The following is a 16,843-nucleotide window of genomic DNA, read 5'->3' on the forward strand; positions in this document are numbered from 1 at the left end:
TTAGAAAGAAACATATTAGATTAATTTACAATTTTATTTTAATATTCGTAAAAATTGTCTGTAATACAATACAATGCATTATTTTTCAGTGTGGCTCAGAACTGGTTTCGAAGCCATCCTGGAAAAGTAATCCCTATTTAATCTAGTATATATAATCTATGGCACTTATAAAAGCCAAAAATAAGCTCGGAATAATTCTAACTTTGGTCTCTTAAAATTAACAAACACAAAAATCTTTAGGAGGTGGAGATGTTTGATTTTAAGAAAAACTTTTACCTCCACTTTAATTATTTTGACATAAGTGTATTGTATTCCGAATATTGATAGATAATATTATGCTTTAAATATTATCAACAAAAGTTGGGGACTTGAAAGTTTTTCTTAAAAAATTACCCTTCTTTACTTTAGATTATAATAAATCATCCTTAATTTGCTTTTACAAATTTGGCTAAAAAAATTTTTAGTTTTGATTTTGAAAACTTATCATTAGCATGGCAAGAAAAAATGATAAATATTGCTTCATTGAAAAAAAGTTCACAAGGTAATATTTGAGCTGATTTTTATATTATTAAAGATGTAGTGGTACAAAGTGTCTCAAAAATCAGCCATGTGACGTCATAAATATGAGGGATTATCCATCTCTTTTTTAATTCTTTTTCCACACTTCTCCTCTTATATCCCTCATTTTTATGACGTCACATGGCTGACTTTTGAGACACTTTGTCCCACTACTTACTGTTTTACTGTTTACAGTTTAACATGTTCAAAACCAAAGTTATCAATGCCAGCATCTAGAACAATATCACCAGAAATATCAACATAATCATCAGCCAAGCCTCCCTCCTTCGCCAGGTACGCAGATAACACCTAAAATTGGAATAAGTAAACCTGTGTATAGTAGATAGGTATACCAAGTTGGGTTATAGGTCAATATAATAAACTTTGAAGTCATACAAAATATTCTGTTAAAGATTATCAAAACCAGGAATCTAAAGGGTTAAGACAAATGCTGACAAAATGATGTACATCCGCAATGTTAATACACAAAATAACACCTTCTGTAGATTACAATTGGTGGTTGAAACGTTTTGACACTTAATAAACCAACCAATCAAAATCCATGAAAAGTCCCCAAACTTGTTAAGCCAAGGAATAAGAAAGTGTTATTATTAACTTTGGGGACTAGTGTAATAAACAGCCCATTGTCCCCTCTCTCTATGGATAATACCCACAAGTTTAAGGAGAACCTATAAGGTAGAGTTATCAATTTAAATAGATAAACCTATATAAAAAAAAACCAAAAATAACACACTCGTCGTCGTGTACGTTGTGGGTTTAGATCTCAGCCCAAAAAAAGAGTTAAAGAATGGTTCCATCTGGTTTTATAAAAAAAAACACACGAAATTAATGATTAAAATAGGTAGAATACCTAACCAAAACTAGGGCGGGCAGCCGCGTATCAGCTGCGGCTAAGCACCTGTATGGAAGCTTTGAATTTTTTTAAAAAGGGGGATTGCCATGTTTAAGTCAGGCTAACACCAATTTTTTTTAAATTGTAAAAGGTTTAACTCCCTGGAATTTACAGGCGGCTGAAGCACAGCTGCCGAGCCCTGATAAAAACAACCACATTTCTACGCAATATTCAGACTTCAAGATAAGGGTCAAGCTTTTAAAGAGTTGGTTGACTGTAGATTTTTGGATAAATAAATATGTACTAGAATAAATAAGATCTTGTGTCGGTACATCTTGTCTTGGTGTATCTATCCCTACACATATCATTTTTGGAAAGTAAATACTTTCTTGAATCCAATCTTAACGAGAAAGGTATTTTTGGAAAGGGGAAAATGTGTAGAAAACACCCATGTAAATTAGAAAATCCGCAGAAATCATTTTTAAAAGTTATTGGCAAACATTTCCAATGTTAATTTGCAAAATTAATTTTATGCCCCAAATGACATATTCTGAAATAAATCTTTTATGAAAGTTTATTATCTATGAGTTTAGGACATGCTTAAGACATAAAAAATATTTTCAGTGTTACTTTTTTCGCCCTACATGTGAAAAAAGGCATTTCTCACATTTTATTATAGAAAATTGCATATAAACAAAATAATTATTTTTTTCTACAGTCAACACAATAATTGGCATAAAATCTTTCATTTTAAGTGTGAAAGTCAGATAAAGAATCCTTTTTAGAGCAAATATAGTGCAAAAAGTAACCAAGACGTTTTAGCAAAGTATGAATATCTAATGAAATAGATACTTTTAAATTTTGATATACATATCAGATAAAAATATATAAAAAAAGAGATCAAAAACTATAAAACAAGGTATATATTTTTTCACTCTGTCACTGAATAAGGAGCACTTTTAGGTTAGATTTTAACCAATGCAGCACTTAAACACTCATTTTTCAAGGTAAATTAACAAAATGAATGCAATTATACAATTAGGTCAGATTAATAATACAGTAAGCCTTTTTGTGGCAATTTTTTTTTGTTAAAATTATTCTTTATTTCTATAATAAACTGTATTAAAATCTAATGATTTGAAAATTCGTAATTAAAAACTTCATTTTTACACTGTTTAGACATATAAATTACAAAGAAAAAGATTAAATCCTTTAAGTTTGAATAATACTTTATATATCTACATATTAAAAACATTAAAATTGTTAAAGATTAAAAAAAAAGAAAAAAATAAGTAATTTTTAAAATCATTTTGTGTCGTCTTCATAAACTATTTCCCCTTTTATATTTTAGTCTGGTAGAATTCATAATTATAAATAACCTTTGTTGAGCATATTTATGTTTTATTGAAATTAATTATAAGAATGTAAAACATTTTTTGATTGATTTAATATTAACAATTCACCTAACATTTTGTTATTTTACTATTTTTTGAAACTCTTTTATTCTTATTAATAATTCTATTTAACACAAAAAGCTCATAGGGAGTTGATAACCTTTATTTCTTGCTTTGTATTCTAATCAGGTATTTTCTTTGACTACATTTTTTAAAACTATACAGCATGCATGTTTGTGTCAATAATGAAGACATTACGGGTTTTTATGTACAAAAAGTTGTTTTAAAGCAAGAAAAAAAATATAATCTTTCTAGTAACTAATATACAATTTCGTAGTTTTAAATATGTCTGTATTTTGGTTTCTAAAAAAAGTACAATACCAACAAACATGCATGCCTGAAAATTAGTTTCAATATTTGTATTAAACAGGAAAAAGAAACTAAGTCGTCGTTATAATTATTGTTTGTTATTTTTGGTGTAAGGTTTTTTTTAATGAAACTTTTTTGGAACTTGTTAATTCGATTTCTGCGGATTTTCTGGTTGCCAGAAATGAAATCTACGCATCCTTTTTAGCTAGATGGCATTTGTCTGGTTAAGATTGGATAAAAAAATCATTGGTTGGTTAAATTTAATAAGTGTGCCTATGAGGTCATCAGTGCAATCATGAAATGCCTATATTTATTTTACCTGATAAAGCAACGCATATTGTTCAAATGTTTGAACAAGTTTTGGCCTTTGGCTTCTCAATTTGAAAACAGTCTTCATAACATCAACCTCCTCCTCTTGTTTAGTCTGATGGATCAAGGATCTCAGTGCAAGATATGTACCTGAACATCAATATTCCATTCAAAAAAAGTGTTAGGTACAATATTGTACTAAAATCGATATATTATTACTTGGATTCTGCACCAGATTTTTATGTACTCTGATAAAGTAATACTTTCAGCTGGCTAAGATAACGATACCCCCCCATCCACCCTTTTTACCCTATCCCCTACCCTTCTAATGGAAGAACGATCTGACTATTCTACCTAAATGTTCTACCCACATAATCTATTTAAATGCTCTACCCAAATGTTCTACTTAAATGTTCAGCCCAAATGTTTTGCCTTCTGCCTTCTGTTCTACCTTTATTTTATCAACTTTTTCAACAAAAAAGTTCTGCCTACAGGTTCTATCTACAGGTTCTACATGTTGTGCTTACAAGCTCTCCACTCGCTCAAGTGTTTGCTACGCTTTCTAAATCGTACCTATTTGTTACATGAATAATCATGCAAAATTTGAAATCGATAGGACAATTCTAACAAGTCTAAAAATTACCTGTTCTGCCAACTCCAGCACTACAATGAACGACTGTGTAACCAGATTCTCCAAATCCTTCTGTTACTTTGATAAACTCTGAAACAAAAGAAATAATAATAGTTATTTATCGCATCGTATTGTAGACAACTTTCCGTGGATAATAAAATGAAAAAAATAGGATCAAAACCAGTTTTGTTATACCCGAGTGGCCGTAATATGATTCTATGCATGGATTTTCAGTATGGCTTAAATCCAATTCTAATACAGCGGATATTCATCGGTTTCGAAGCTAGTGAAGTTAAGTTTACTTTCACTGTGTGTTTATAGATTTCTAGTTTTCTCTAATCTTGACTTTGGAATTACAATGTTTTTTTTATAGTTTTTTTTGTGTATGATCATGAAACCTATGATACAACTTATCAAACTCCTTTAAAATCACTGTAGTTGCCTATATTTTATAGGAATTGGTCAGAAGTTTCATTTAGTAGAACCAGATATGAAGCTCATTAGAGCGTCTATGAAAAAGGAGATAAATTAGAAAACTTTTGGCAAAATTATCCCGATACTTTTTAAAAATTAATTCCCTTTTTTAGGAGCTTCAGATTTGTAATATATTTAGTGAAACTTATGCCTACCCAGAAGGTTTGCCAGGTTACTAGGAACACTATGATCTGGCCAGGTGGTCAGGTGCAGCTGTTCAATTGTTTCTGTATCACAGTCTTCTTCATCCCCCATCTGTACCTGGAATAATTTAATGATTATTTAAGATAAAATGTCCACTATTTTGATTCATTTTTTTGTTTGTCTGTTAAAATATAATATAAGTTTTTGGGAAGCTTTGGGCAGGTTTAAGGCTAGTTTATTTTCAATTTTAAGTACGGATTTTGGCTTATTTTCTGTCCCCTAATAAGTAATAAGTTTTTTTTAGTTTAAGACCGGAATATGTTTTTTAAGGAATTTTGATATGATTGAGTGGGGTTGTTGAAAAGCAGAGAGAGAGAGGGAACAACTTTGGGATATTTTGATTGGTGGTTGGTTAATTAAGTTGAGTGTTCAAACGTTTTAACCACAAATTTTCTACATAAGGGGTAAGTATGTGTATCATCATTAGGTATGTACATTGATTTATCGGCCACTGTCTTATCCCTTTAGATCCCTGAGGGTAAAGCCATTAGTTTATAATAAAACAGTATATTTAATTTTAAATGTATATTGTATATATTAACATACAATGGAAATATGCAAGTACACGTTTAAAAGTTTATATTGTAAATGCTTTTGAAATTTAATCGTTATGTTTAAGTTTCAAAATTTTGATGTCTGCCTTTTAAATTGTAAAAATATATAAAATTGTAAAAATATATACATGCTTAACTTAAAATGCAATGAAAACGAATTCAATATCAGCTATTAAGCCAGTTTTGTCAAAATAACAATAGGAGTAATAGTTATTTATCGTATCGTATTATAAACAGCTTTCTGCGGATTTAAAAATGTACAATTATAAGATTAAAACTAGTTTTGTTAGGCCCGAGATGCTAGATACAATACAATACGATGCATGATTTTCCAGTATGGCTTAGAACCGGTTCTAATCCATCGTATATTAACCAGTTTGGAGCCATACTAGAAAAAATTGTAGTTCAGAAAAAAGAATATAATAGCTTTGCTACTGAAAATAAAACAAAACAAAATGCATTAAAATTGTATTTTTTTGGGTAAAACCAGGTCGCATAGATATTTTTTCTATACTTTATTTACGTTGCATTATTGCAATAAACAGAAAAGAAATTAGACTTTACTTTTTTAATAGCGAAGCTACTCTATAATTTGAAATGTCCGTCTGTATGTATGTATGTTTGACATCTATAAAAGATGGAAAGATGAAACTTCTTGTCAACATTCCCAACAATATGAAGCATAATTAAGTATATAACATTTCTAGCGGCAGGACTGGTTTTAAGCAGCTTTTAGCCGCTTTTATTTTTCACAACTGATTTTCTCGGCTCCTGTAAAAGATAGAAGAAACTTCTTGTAAATATTCCCATATTTTCAGGAGATAGGCGTTTTTTGAGATGACCCATTAAAATTATTTTTTCTTTATTTTCAGAAAGGTAATTAAGGTAAAGTCTAAGTATGATCATCTAACCTTGTATTACACCACAAATTTAATTTCCATTGAAAAATATTTCCAATGCTTGCAAGCTGAAAGTAAGAAATACAGAAATAGACATACCATTGCAAAATAACCACTAAATTTTGCACATAACCTATTTTTTAACAAAACACATGTTTTTGGTAAGTATTTTATGATAATCTTTTCAGTCAACATTAGAGTACCTTGGGGTAGTAAATTTATCAATAAATTCACATTACATCATCAGTATGTAAAATGCCATTGCCCCCATAAAAAGCATACTACTATACAGATTTAAGACATCAAGCATAGTGAAATCAAACTGTTGGTTGTCTGATGGGTGTTACCCAAAGTTAGTTTCTTACCTCTATTTTTCTGAGGAAAAGTCCAGGATTAATTTCTATTTCTTCTTGTGTAAATAAACTGATGTCATCAAAATGTAACATCTGTCCGTTAGGAGGCCAATACTAAAAAAATAATAATGTTTATATGTAGAACATCAATAACAAGCTAACTAGCGGTTTCCCTCACAGTGACTAGTCGGGCACAGAAAGCCCTGAACTACAAAAAGAATGTGGTTAGTTTTTAGTTTGTTTGTTTATTACTTTAGGTCAAGTTAGGTAAGGTTTATTGGATACTGGGTAGACCCGCAGGGTTAAGGCCCCTCGCAATGGTTAGACATAAAATAAGGGTAGGGCTAGTTTTTAATTTGTTTTTTTTTATTTTAGGTCAGGTTGGGTTATTTCATATTAGGCACTCGGTTACCACGTAGGGTTAGGTTACCCCACAAGGGAAAACCTTCCCCACATAATTTCATATTAATTCAAAAGTAAGACTTTGGGGATTGAGTGCTCGATATGAACTTTGAGGGAAAGTACCAGCTAACTACTTTTAATGTAGGTAATACTTAAATCATATGCTTTTTATTTTTGAAACTTTAAGAATCTAGTAAATTAGTATCTTCTTACCGTAAAGAAATTGTTTCTTTGTGATTATGCATTTTTTTCCTTCCAAAACTTGGCAAATAATGAACTTTTTTGTTCTTGTTTAAAAGTGAATGCAATACCTGATAACATTTCACTCTTCCACCTTCCATGGTGTTGGTCAGGTTTATTATGTGTTTACATCCCTTCTCTAGTATCATTCTAAATATTGGTAACAGTCATTATACAGTGTGTTTTTTTTATGAGAACTTTTTTGAAAGCAATTTTACCCCACTTATAGTTATCAGAATTTAATGATTAATGGCTTATTTTTTTTGTTTTTTAAGGTAATTAATAGAACAAAAAAAAAATATTTCAGTTTTTATTTAAAAAGTACAGTAAAATCTAAATTTCAAAACTTAGGTGTCAACATATAAAAATGGTTTTAGCGCATTTTTCTTAAAAAAAATGGATTTTCTGTAGTCGACTTTGGGGGGCCAGTACTCCCTCCCTGGTTGAGATATGACTTTCAAACTTTGATATATTCTAGTACATGTCCCTAATAGTATCTGTATACATTTTTAGCTCTATATCTCAACTTTGAAGTGTTTAGCAGCCATTCTTGCAAAAGGTTGATTATTTGAGCATAAGAAAAATGCGCTAAAACCATTTTTAGATGTTGACACCTAAGTTTTGAATTTTAGATTTTACTGTACTTTTTAAATAAAAACTGAAGTATTTTTTTAAATCATTAAATTCTGATAACTATAAGTGGGGTAAAATTGCTTTCAAAAAAGTTCTCATAAAAAACACACTGTATTTTGCTGGTATTAGAACCTTTAATATCAAGTTAAAGAATATAAATTAATATCATTGATAGAAAACTAGTAAACTTTTTTGTTGGGGTAGTGTCATTTTTTAAAAGTGAAAATAATTTATTTCGGGTGTGGGGGGGGGGGGGGTTGAGAGCTCTAATTTCTATCCCGTGGCGATTTGATTTGGGAGGGTAGTGGTACCCTCCCCCAAAATAGTAATAAACCTCCCCATGTAAAGAAGAACCATATCGTTCCAGCGGTTAGCGAGATCCTTGGTAAAACAGACAGACACACAGACAGACAAAGAGACAGACAGACAGAAAGACAGATAAACAGGCAGACAAACAGGCAGGCAAACATACAGACAGACATAAGGATGTAAAATTAAAAATGTACCTCCAGAATTCGACCACAGTGTTTTGTTTTGGTCCTTGAGTTGCTATAACTTTACTGAAAAAAATATCTATCAATTTTTTAACTAAATTTTCTTATTTTATTAGTGTTTCCTTTTTTAAGACAATGGACAATAAATTAATGTACATCCCCAATGATGATTACCCCTCCTGTAGCTTACAATTAGTGGTTAAAAAGTTTGGACACTAAAATGGACCAACCAATAAAATTATCAAAAGTCCCCAAGGTTGTTGAGCCAAAAAATAAGAAAACGTTATTATAATACTTTGGGGACTAGTGCAATAAACAGACCAATGTCCCCTCTTTTCGTTGAGGTTTTCTTGTAATATTTTAAATTCAAAGGATAATTCTAAAACTTTAAATTATACAAGAAAATCTTTCAATGAACATTTGTGAATATATCAATGAAATCTTGCGTTAAAACAAGGAATATAACATCGAAAAGCAGTGGAGAAAATCAGTGCTTTAAAAAGTTACCTAATGCCCGGAACATCTTCAATATATGAAGCATTTATATAATTTGAGACGGGATGACCTTCTTCTTTACCTAAATATTTATACAAAATTTACAAAATTGCTTGCTACTTTAAATCCTATATACTAAATTCTTGTCATTTATTGGTTAGTTCGTTCATCTAGTAGGAGCAAAGGGTATTAGGCAAAGGAGGGGGATGGGATTGTTATTTTAGCCCGCTACAAGTTTCACTTTATTATAGTACATAATAATCTGGTGTAAGATCCAAGTTATAATAAATCCATTTACCTAATAGAACTAAGTTTTCATCGAATGGAATGATGTCAACAAATCTGTTTCTATTTCTATTCTTCTCATCTTGACCAATCTTTCGACTTTTGCTGGCATTGATCCTAAAATAAACAAATAACAATTAAAACATTTTACTTTCAAGCTGTTTAATGGCGAAAAAAATAATTTAATAATTTGACAGGTAATTAGCTATTAGCTGAAATTGACATCTAAGTTAAAAGAATTAGCAGAATTAAATTAACTCAAAAAACTAAATACGAGTTTTCATTCTTAAAATTTTGTAATTTGAAGAATTTTGAAACATTCTGAGAAATTGACGATTTTATAGTGAAGCGTAAACCATGGGCAAAAGAAATGGCAATTATGGATTTTTCGCAGATAGTTTCTTCTTTAATGTCGCGCGCATTTTTTTATAACAAGTCCATGTGATCAGCTGACAATATAACTAATTTAGCCCTACTTACATTTTTGTGTTTCTATGGCCTAAATCTACAAAACCGGATATTTAGACCATTTACAAATCCCTTTCTTCATGTTGTATAAGTTTAATGTGCATCATACTATTCCATCCCCCACAAACATGTCCATCCAGATGCATGGATAGGCCAATGAAGGATAAATTAAACTTAATAAAAAATCTAGTGAACACAAAATTCTAAATATAAGGAACATATTGGTGTAAAAAGGATTAATTTCGATTCCATTTTCCCTGAAGATTTAAAAATGAAAAACTAAGCACTGCACATATTTTTTTTACATGGAAAATTTCATCTAAGCCACTTAGATTCCCTAATTTTTATTTATAATCCTCAAATTTAGTAGCAAAGCTACTTTACAAGTAATCTGTGTAGGTATTTGATTCGTATAGTCTGACTGCATGTATTTTTATACTCTGTCTACATTTGGGTCAGCCTGATTGACAGCCTTTCAGTTTAATATTTAATTTTAGGTATACAGGATTTTTTATACAGGATATGGATGAGTTATGGTTCTACTTTACAAAGTAGATTCTTATGGGTTCTGGGCAGGTTTATAACTATTTCCGGGGAGGGTACTATCACCATCCCATGAGAAATTGCCCCTAGAATAAAATTACCCCCAAAATATGGGGCGGGGTAACTTACCCTAACCTATAGGTGCACCTAAAGGCCTCTGAGGTCGTAGTCACTAGTACCTTTATATAAAAGTATTAATATGTCAGCTGTAAAACTTTGAATTAAAACAAAACCCAATACAATTCTCATCAGAATACTTCAATATTTTGCAGGAAATAGGAATGGAAAAGTTATTCCTTGTTTTGATATGAAAATTGTGCTCAGAATGAAATGTCAAAGTTATTTATCTTTGTAACTTTGCACTCTACACATATCATACACCATGAATAAATGGAAAGGACAATGAACTATAAATTAATCTTACTAAAAAGTTTAAGTGGTCAATTTCTTGTTTGCAGCTCATGATTATTTTGTGAAAGAAAGAGTTTAAAGTAATTTAACCGTCTTACAACTCTGTATTAATTAGTGGATGTATAGATGGCTAAATAAATAGATAGATGGATATATGGAAAGAAGAGAAATGTCGATATAGAAGCTTAAGAAAAGGCAAGTATCTATAGGGATAAGGCAATGGCCTAGTAATTGATGTACATCCCCAATGATGATGCACAAAAATACCCTTTCTTAGATTATGATTAGTGTTTAAAAACGTTTGGACACTCAACCTAATACACCAACCAATCAAAATCAAAAAAAGTTGTCAAGACAACGAACGAAAAACTGTATATAAAACTTTGGGGACTAGTGTAATAAACAGCCAAATGTCCCCTTTCTCTCTGAGGAAATGAAACAACAATGGAGTTTAAATTATTTGCTAATTTGTTAAATTTACTACATTACGTGGATACTTTTCTTTGATGATGCATGGCGTAGTGACATCCACAAACTACACTCATTCATATAAAAGAAATGAAGAAAAAAGTTTTTCAAATTGCACTTTCAGGGTTAACCAAGGTTAGGTTATGAATCTTGCTTTAAGAAATACTCTGGTGATTTCCCTCTGCAGAGTAAAGAACCCTCCCCCCCCCCTCTTTTATGAAATACATTTAAAATAGGGAGAGGGGTCTTATGCATATTCATAACCTCTGATGGGGTCCTATTCCTATCAGACTACCCAGTATTCAATATGACTTAACCTAAAATTTCCTAACTATTCAAACGAAAAAAAAACCCTAATTTTCAATTTAATTATAAATAAGGGGAGAGGGATTTCCTGCGCTCAACAAGACTCTTTGAGAGCAAATGCCTTTATTGTTAATTGCATATCTACTTCATAGCATAAAAGGTTTGTTCAAAAAAACAATAAAAATCTAATATACAAATTAAACAATTGAAACCTTTGCTATTGCTTAACTAAGCTGTTCAAATATATCCTTATACTAAAGTAACAGGATGTCTGTTTGTCTGTTTGTGTGTTTCAAAAAAATTTCGACCCCCCCCAAATTTTTTAAAAAGATTTTTCCTTTTCAAATCTAAAATAATAAATTAGGTTATCAAATTCGACTCTCCCCTCTTCAAGTGCCACTAGAGGCTTCTAGAGGCGTAGCCGCTAGTCTCAGAATATAGCATTAAGTTTTTTTTATATCATAACAAGGTATTTTTGTTTCTTTCTATTTTATAATGCAGTAAGGTTTTTTGTCTGTCTGCTGTTTTTCAGTGAACCGAACAAGTTATCACTTTAAGGGAAGCTTCATGTGGATAATAAGTTTTATGTAATTTAGTCTTATTTTATTTCCACCATTTCGCTTCGAAAACAGATCCCCTAAATGCTAGGGGCAAAGCTATTTTTAAGAATTAAAAAAAAATTTCTACCTTGCAGAATGTTCCTGAACACGTTCAAATTCTTCATTGATGGCAAAATTTGATAATCGAATCTAAAAAAGATGATATTTGTAAAACAGGTGAACTAAGCTTTTTAAAAAAGTTTAGAATCAACCAATCAAATTCAATAAAAGTACCCTTCCAATAGTTTATGAGTTAAAGAATAAGTGTGGTTTACAGTCCAATATACCCCCTCCATGTTCTAATAGTCTTCAATATACATCTTAACATGAAATAATTTGAATTTACCTGGTATTCATTGTGGAATTCCTTGATTCTTATTGGCTGAGGACTCCTGAAATAATATTAATAAAACCAATAAGGACACAGTGTATGAAATTCCTTGATTCTTATTGGCTGAGAACTCCTAAAATCATATAGATTAGACCAATAAGAGCACAGTGCAGGAACAGTCAGAAAGTGTACACATTTTGGGCATTTTTTCTTTTTTTATTATACCGACATACGGACCAGAGGTGATTTGTAGAAAAGCTTTTAAAAAAATATATTGACACGCATCTGTGGCGTTGCGAATCCGCTCGTTGTCGGTTTGGTAATGGGTTCGAATCTTGTCCCATCACCATAACAAATTGTTCCTACTTATTCTATGTCAGGTGTGCAGCATAAGTAGGGGGAGTGCTTTGGACCAAAACAGGAGTAACTCAATACAATGCACAGTTAGAACAACCAGACAAATGTCGTGCAATACAATCAAAGGGTTGATTGTATGTTGAACATATAACCGCGTAATAATCATGCAGCGAGCTTTGGTTCAAATAATGAAAAATGAATAAAACCTGACTATGGTGGATTTTCGTAACATTGAAGTAATTGGTTTGGCCAAAGGTATTTGTCTCCGTCTACAAAAATTTAGAAAAAAATTAATTAAAATTTAAGATTTTGATAAACAATAATACGATAACATTAAGTTTCATAAAAATATGTTTTCGAGTTTAAAAGTCATATTTCGTCCAATAATCTAAAACCTTCCCATTGTCCTAACTATTACTAAGCTTTTGTGATAAGCGTAAATTGATCGGCCCAGCCTTTTACAAGATCTTTTGGGACATTCACATACACATACAATTTAATATTTTCTATAATACTAGTTGATGTGCCCCGCCTTTTAGGGGAGGTAAAATAGCCTTAAACCATGCCAGGATTTTTAAGGATGATAAAAGTTTTGCTACCTGTATTTAAGAAAAAAGAAGAAGAGTACAGAGATGAGGAGAGCAGCTATAGCTATTGATATCAGTGCATACGCCCAGCTTGGTAAGGGATGAGATCTGATACACACAGAGTAAACAAATCATCTTTCTATAAACAGGTTTTAAATAAAGAGTTCACCTGCAGCTGCCAGAAGATATAAAAAATATAAAGTCATTTTTTAGAAAAAAAGTAACGGATTTTTAAAATAAAAAAAAAACAAAAGCCTTTACGTTTATAATATGTATTAAGGTTCTAATGCTTTCCCCCAAAGTGCCTATAGAGGACTGAACCCCCCCCCCCCCTTCCCAACGTTATTTGAGGAATATTAAACCTACAGTTTTATTACCCAGTACCCAATATAACCTAACCTTACTTGACCCTTAAAGTAAACAAACAAACAAACAACTACCCCCGCTATTTTTATTTTTTAAAGATAGTAAGGGGCAGGGTTAGTATGCTTGACTAGAAAAACCATAAGACTTTGATAAAGAGTAGCTTTGCGAATAAAAAACTAGTGATTTGTTTAAATCATTCCTTTCATCATCGCCATTATCATTAGTGCTAACTGTGGTCGTAGTGTTATCATCAAAAGTAGTTGTTTCTTCAACAGTCGTTGTTGTTATGTCATCGACAGGTGAAGTTGTAATATCTTTGATAGCACTTGTGTTTTCTGATGTTTCCGCGGGTTTTCCAGTGATATTTGATGATTCTTTGAGGATTATAGCTTGGTCAGTTGTAGCTATTTCAGCAGTGCCTGTTTCTTCAACAGCAGTACTCGTAGTTGTATCTGTAGAGTTATCATTTGCATCACTATTATCATATGTTTCATTAGTATTATTCTCTGATGCTAAATTAATGTTGGCTTCTTCATTAGTTGTTAGGATTGCTGATGTGTCAGAAAAATCTAAAAAATAAAAAAATATTGAATTATCGCATCGTATTATAGACAGCTTTCCGCGGATATTAGAATGAAAAATTATAAGTTTAAAACCAGTTTTCTTAGCCACGAGGGGCCGAAGCCCAGGCTAGCAAAACTGGTATTTATTTTGATATTCGTGAAAAATTATCTGTAATACGATGCTATGCATGATTTTTCAGTATTGCCGCGTATAAAAACCAGTTATTAAGCCTTACTGGAAATAAATAACTCCAATTGTTCTAACTAGTTCTGAACCGTGCTTAAAGCACATGGGTGCTCTTAAATAAAGTGTCGGTTAAGCACTGACAACCCCCTCACATTTTGAAATAAATTGAAAATGAGAAGGAAGTTTTTTTTCTACACTATACCTTACCCATGCATGGGGCCTTTACCAGCAGTGCCCTAACCCAATATAACCTAACCTAACCTGAACTTTTAAATTTTTTTGATTTAACAAGAATGTAGGTATTTTTTACTATGAAATTATTATAAAATCATTAATTTACAACGTATAAGTTAATAAATGACAGCCATTATGAAAACCCCATTAACGAACTATTTATTTTATTCCAATTAATGGTTATACACGTTCATTAATGCCAAATCGATTTATATTTAACAAAATATTACTGTACTACTTATAATACAATTATATAAATTAAGTAAAAAAGCTTCTCTATAACTAACGTATATCCGTACGTTCCTTAAAAATAAAACTTGATTATCGCATCGTATTACAGACAGCATTCTGCAGTATTAAAATGAAAAGTTATAAGATTGAAATAAGTTTTGTATACCCCGAGTGGTCGAAAGCACCGGCTAACAAAACTGGTATTAATTTTATGATTTTGAAATAATTGGAAAATTGTCTATAATACGATGCTATAAATGATTTGTAGTATGGCTGTGAACCGGTTCTAATAAAGCGGATATCAATCGGTTTCGAAGCCGTACTGGAAATATAAATAATACCTTTACTAGCAGAACTATTATTATCTTCAACTAATTCTTCTTCTATAAATGCATTATCAGCTTGTTTGGTGAGGTCTTCATTTGTTTGATTGATCAAGTCTTTTTTAATTTGGTTCTTGGAGGCGTTTAGAGTTATTAAGTCTTCGTCTAATCCACTTACTAAACCTAATTCTAAAAAAAGAACGATCACATATTTTAACGGATGTAGAATATCCTTTGTATATTATCACATGAGAAAAATTGTACTTATTTAGGTTGCTATTTCCCCTGTCATTTATTTGACAGTTCGTTCATTCCATAGGCGCAACTCATGTATAGAAGCTTTGCTTTTTAATTAATTTACAACTTTATTAATTAATAAAAATTTTCTTCATTTTAACTTGATATGTAAACTTAAAAAGATGAATACAAATAATTATAATTTTAATCAAAAATATGAGATTTTAATTTACGATTTACGTACATTTTGTTCATAAATATATACAAATCATTGTTTTAAATTGATTTTATAATGATCTTTGTCATAATACGATTAGATCTGATTATTTATGATTAAACCAGGGATCTAAAGAGATAAAACAATTGCCGATGAATTGAAGAACATCCTCATTGATAATACACAAAAACCCCTTTTGTTGATTACAGTTAGTTGATACGCTGGGACAACGAAAACCAACCAATCAAAATCTTTTAGTTTCAATTCAATGCATTAAAAAATAGCGGGTGGGGGATAGGGTTTGCTGCTCACTTGACACTTAAAGGGAAACCGAAAAATGTGTTACCTTTCGAATCCTGCAGCAGCGGTTTTGATCCAAATATGTTTGGCTTGAGATCCGTGATTGGAGTTATAAACTCATTTTCCACGAGCAACAGTTTCTTTTCCACAGGTAAATTTCTTACTGTCAAGCATTTAACTGGTTGTCCTATTAGCATCAGGAATATGGGGATAAGCAAATGGAGAATAAATAAGCAAAAAAGACATTTAAAGTGCTGCGTTTGTGCATTTTTTTTTTGTGTTTTTTGGAAAATAATTATTTAGAAGTTTTCATCATTATGAAACAAGGATAACAACATCCATTAAATCAAAGCTCATACGGTAGGACAACAAATATTGACACTTTGTGTCAGCATTTACATCTCTAGACTGGATTATACCTTTGTAATTATACCTTTTTTATGATTCCTAGACAGGAATCATAATTCCAAAAATATCTAACAAAAATAGTTGTAAAAAAGTTTTAAAATAATTTCTGTTAGCCCCAAGGGGCCGAAGTATGGCTGGGAACCGGTTTTAATCCAGCGGATATTAATCGATTAAGGTTTCGAAGCCATAATGGAAAATATTTGACCCATTTACTGATTCTGAATATCCGTGCCTTTGAGGCTGAGTGTGAGGAACGCTGTTAACAACAGAGCTGGTAATGTGCAGACCATCCTGTAGCTGTGCCTGCTTTCTCATACAAAACATTATAACATTATTATACTCTGAAAATTTACTATTGTTACTTCCTAAGTTGTATAACAGGGTTTCTATAATAATTAATTCTCTTAAAAATCTTTAATCAAAAGCAATTTTGTACAAATTTTCTATTCAAGGTGGCAAAAGGCATTGAACTGTAAATTATACATGTATCTGAGGTATTTGTTAGCTTAAAAAATTGGGACACCTTTATCAAATTTTGCTTAATCGGCTAAAAATAGCAG

The 16,843-nt window shown here is 31.2% G+C and overlaps 1 protein-coding gene across 1 annotated transcript; it reads right to left on the reverse strand.

Moving 5' to 3' along the window:
• Positions 1-616: 616 nt before the first annotated feature.
• Positions 617-16,626, reverse strand: LOC145322537 (uncharacterized). Its single transcript, XM_080164635.1, has 17 exons — positions 16,516-16,626; positions 15,922-16,062; positions 15,140-15,310; positions 13,783-14,152; positions 13,230-13,325; positions 12,837-12,899; positions 12,289-12,334; positions 12,031-12,092; positions 9,161-9,264; positions 8,875-8,944; positions 8,380-8,433; positions 7,312-7,390; positions 6,611-6,712; positions 4,744-4,849; positions 4,127-4,204; positions 3,494-3,633; positions 617-867 (listed from the first exon to the last, which is right to left on the reverse strand). Exons 1-17 carry the CDS (start codon positions 16,571-16,573, stop codon positions 748-750), a joined length of 1,860 nt encoding a protein of 619 aa, XP_080020761.1. The 5' UTR covers positions 16,574-16,626; the 3' UTR covers positions 617-747.
• Positions 16,627-16,843: the final 217 nt, after the last annotated feature.

This window comes from Acartia tonsa, chromosome 6 (assembly GCF_053477335.1).
Source record: "Acartia tonsa isolate MP-2025a chromosome 6, ASM5347733v1, whole genome shotgun sequence".
Classification (NCBI taxonomy): Eukaryota; Metazoa; Arthropoda; class Copepoda; order Calanoida; family Acartiidae; genus Acartia; species Acartia tonsa.

Excerpts from the sequence above, each read along its gene's own strand:
- LOC145322537 (XM_080164635.1), bottom strand. The coding sequence starts at position 16,573 with ATGGTCTGCACATTACCAGCTCTGTTGTTAACAGCGTTCCTCACACTC. Across the intron at positions 15,311-15,921 it reads GCTGCTGCAGGATTCGAAAG|AATTAGGTTTAGTAAGTGGA; the intron begins GTAACACATTTT and ends TTCTTTTTTTAG. Across the intron at positions 8,434-8,874 it reads GAAGATGTTCCGGGCATTAG|TAAAGTTATAGCAACTCAAG; the intron begins GTAACTTTTTAA and ends TATTTTTTTCAG.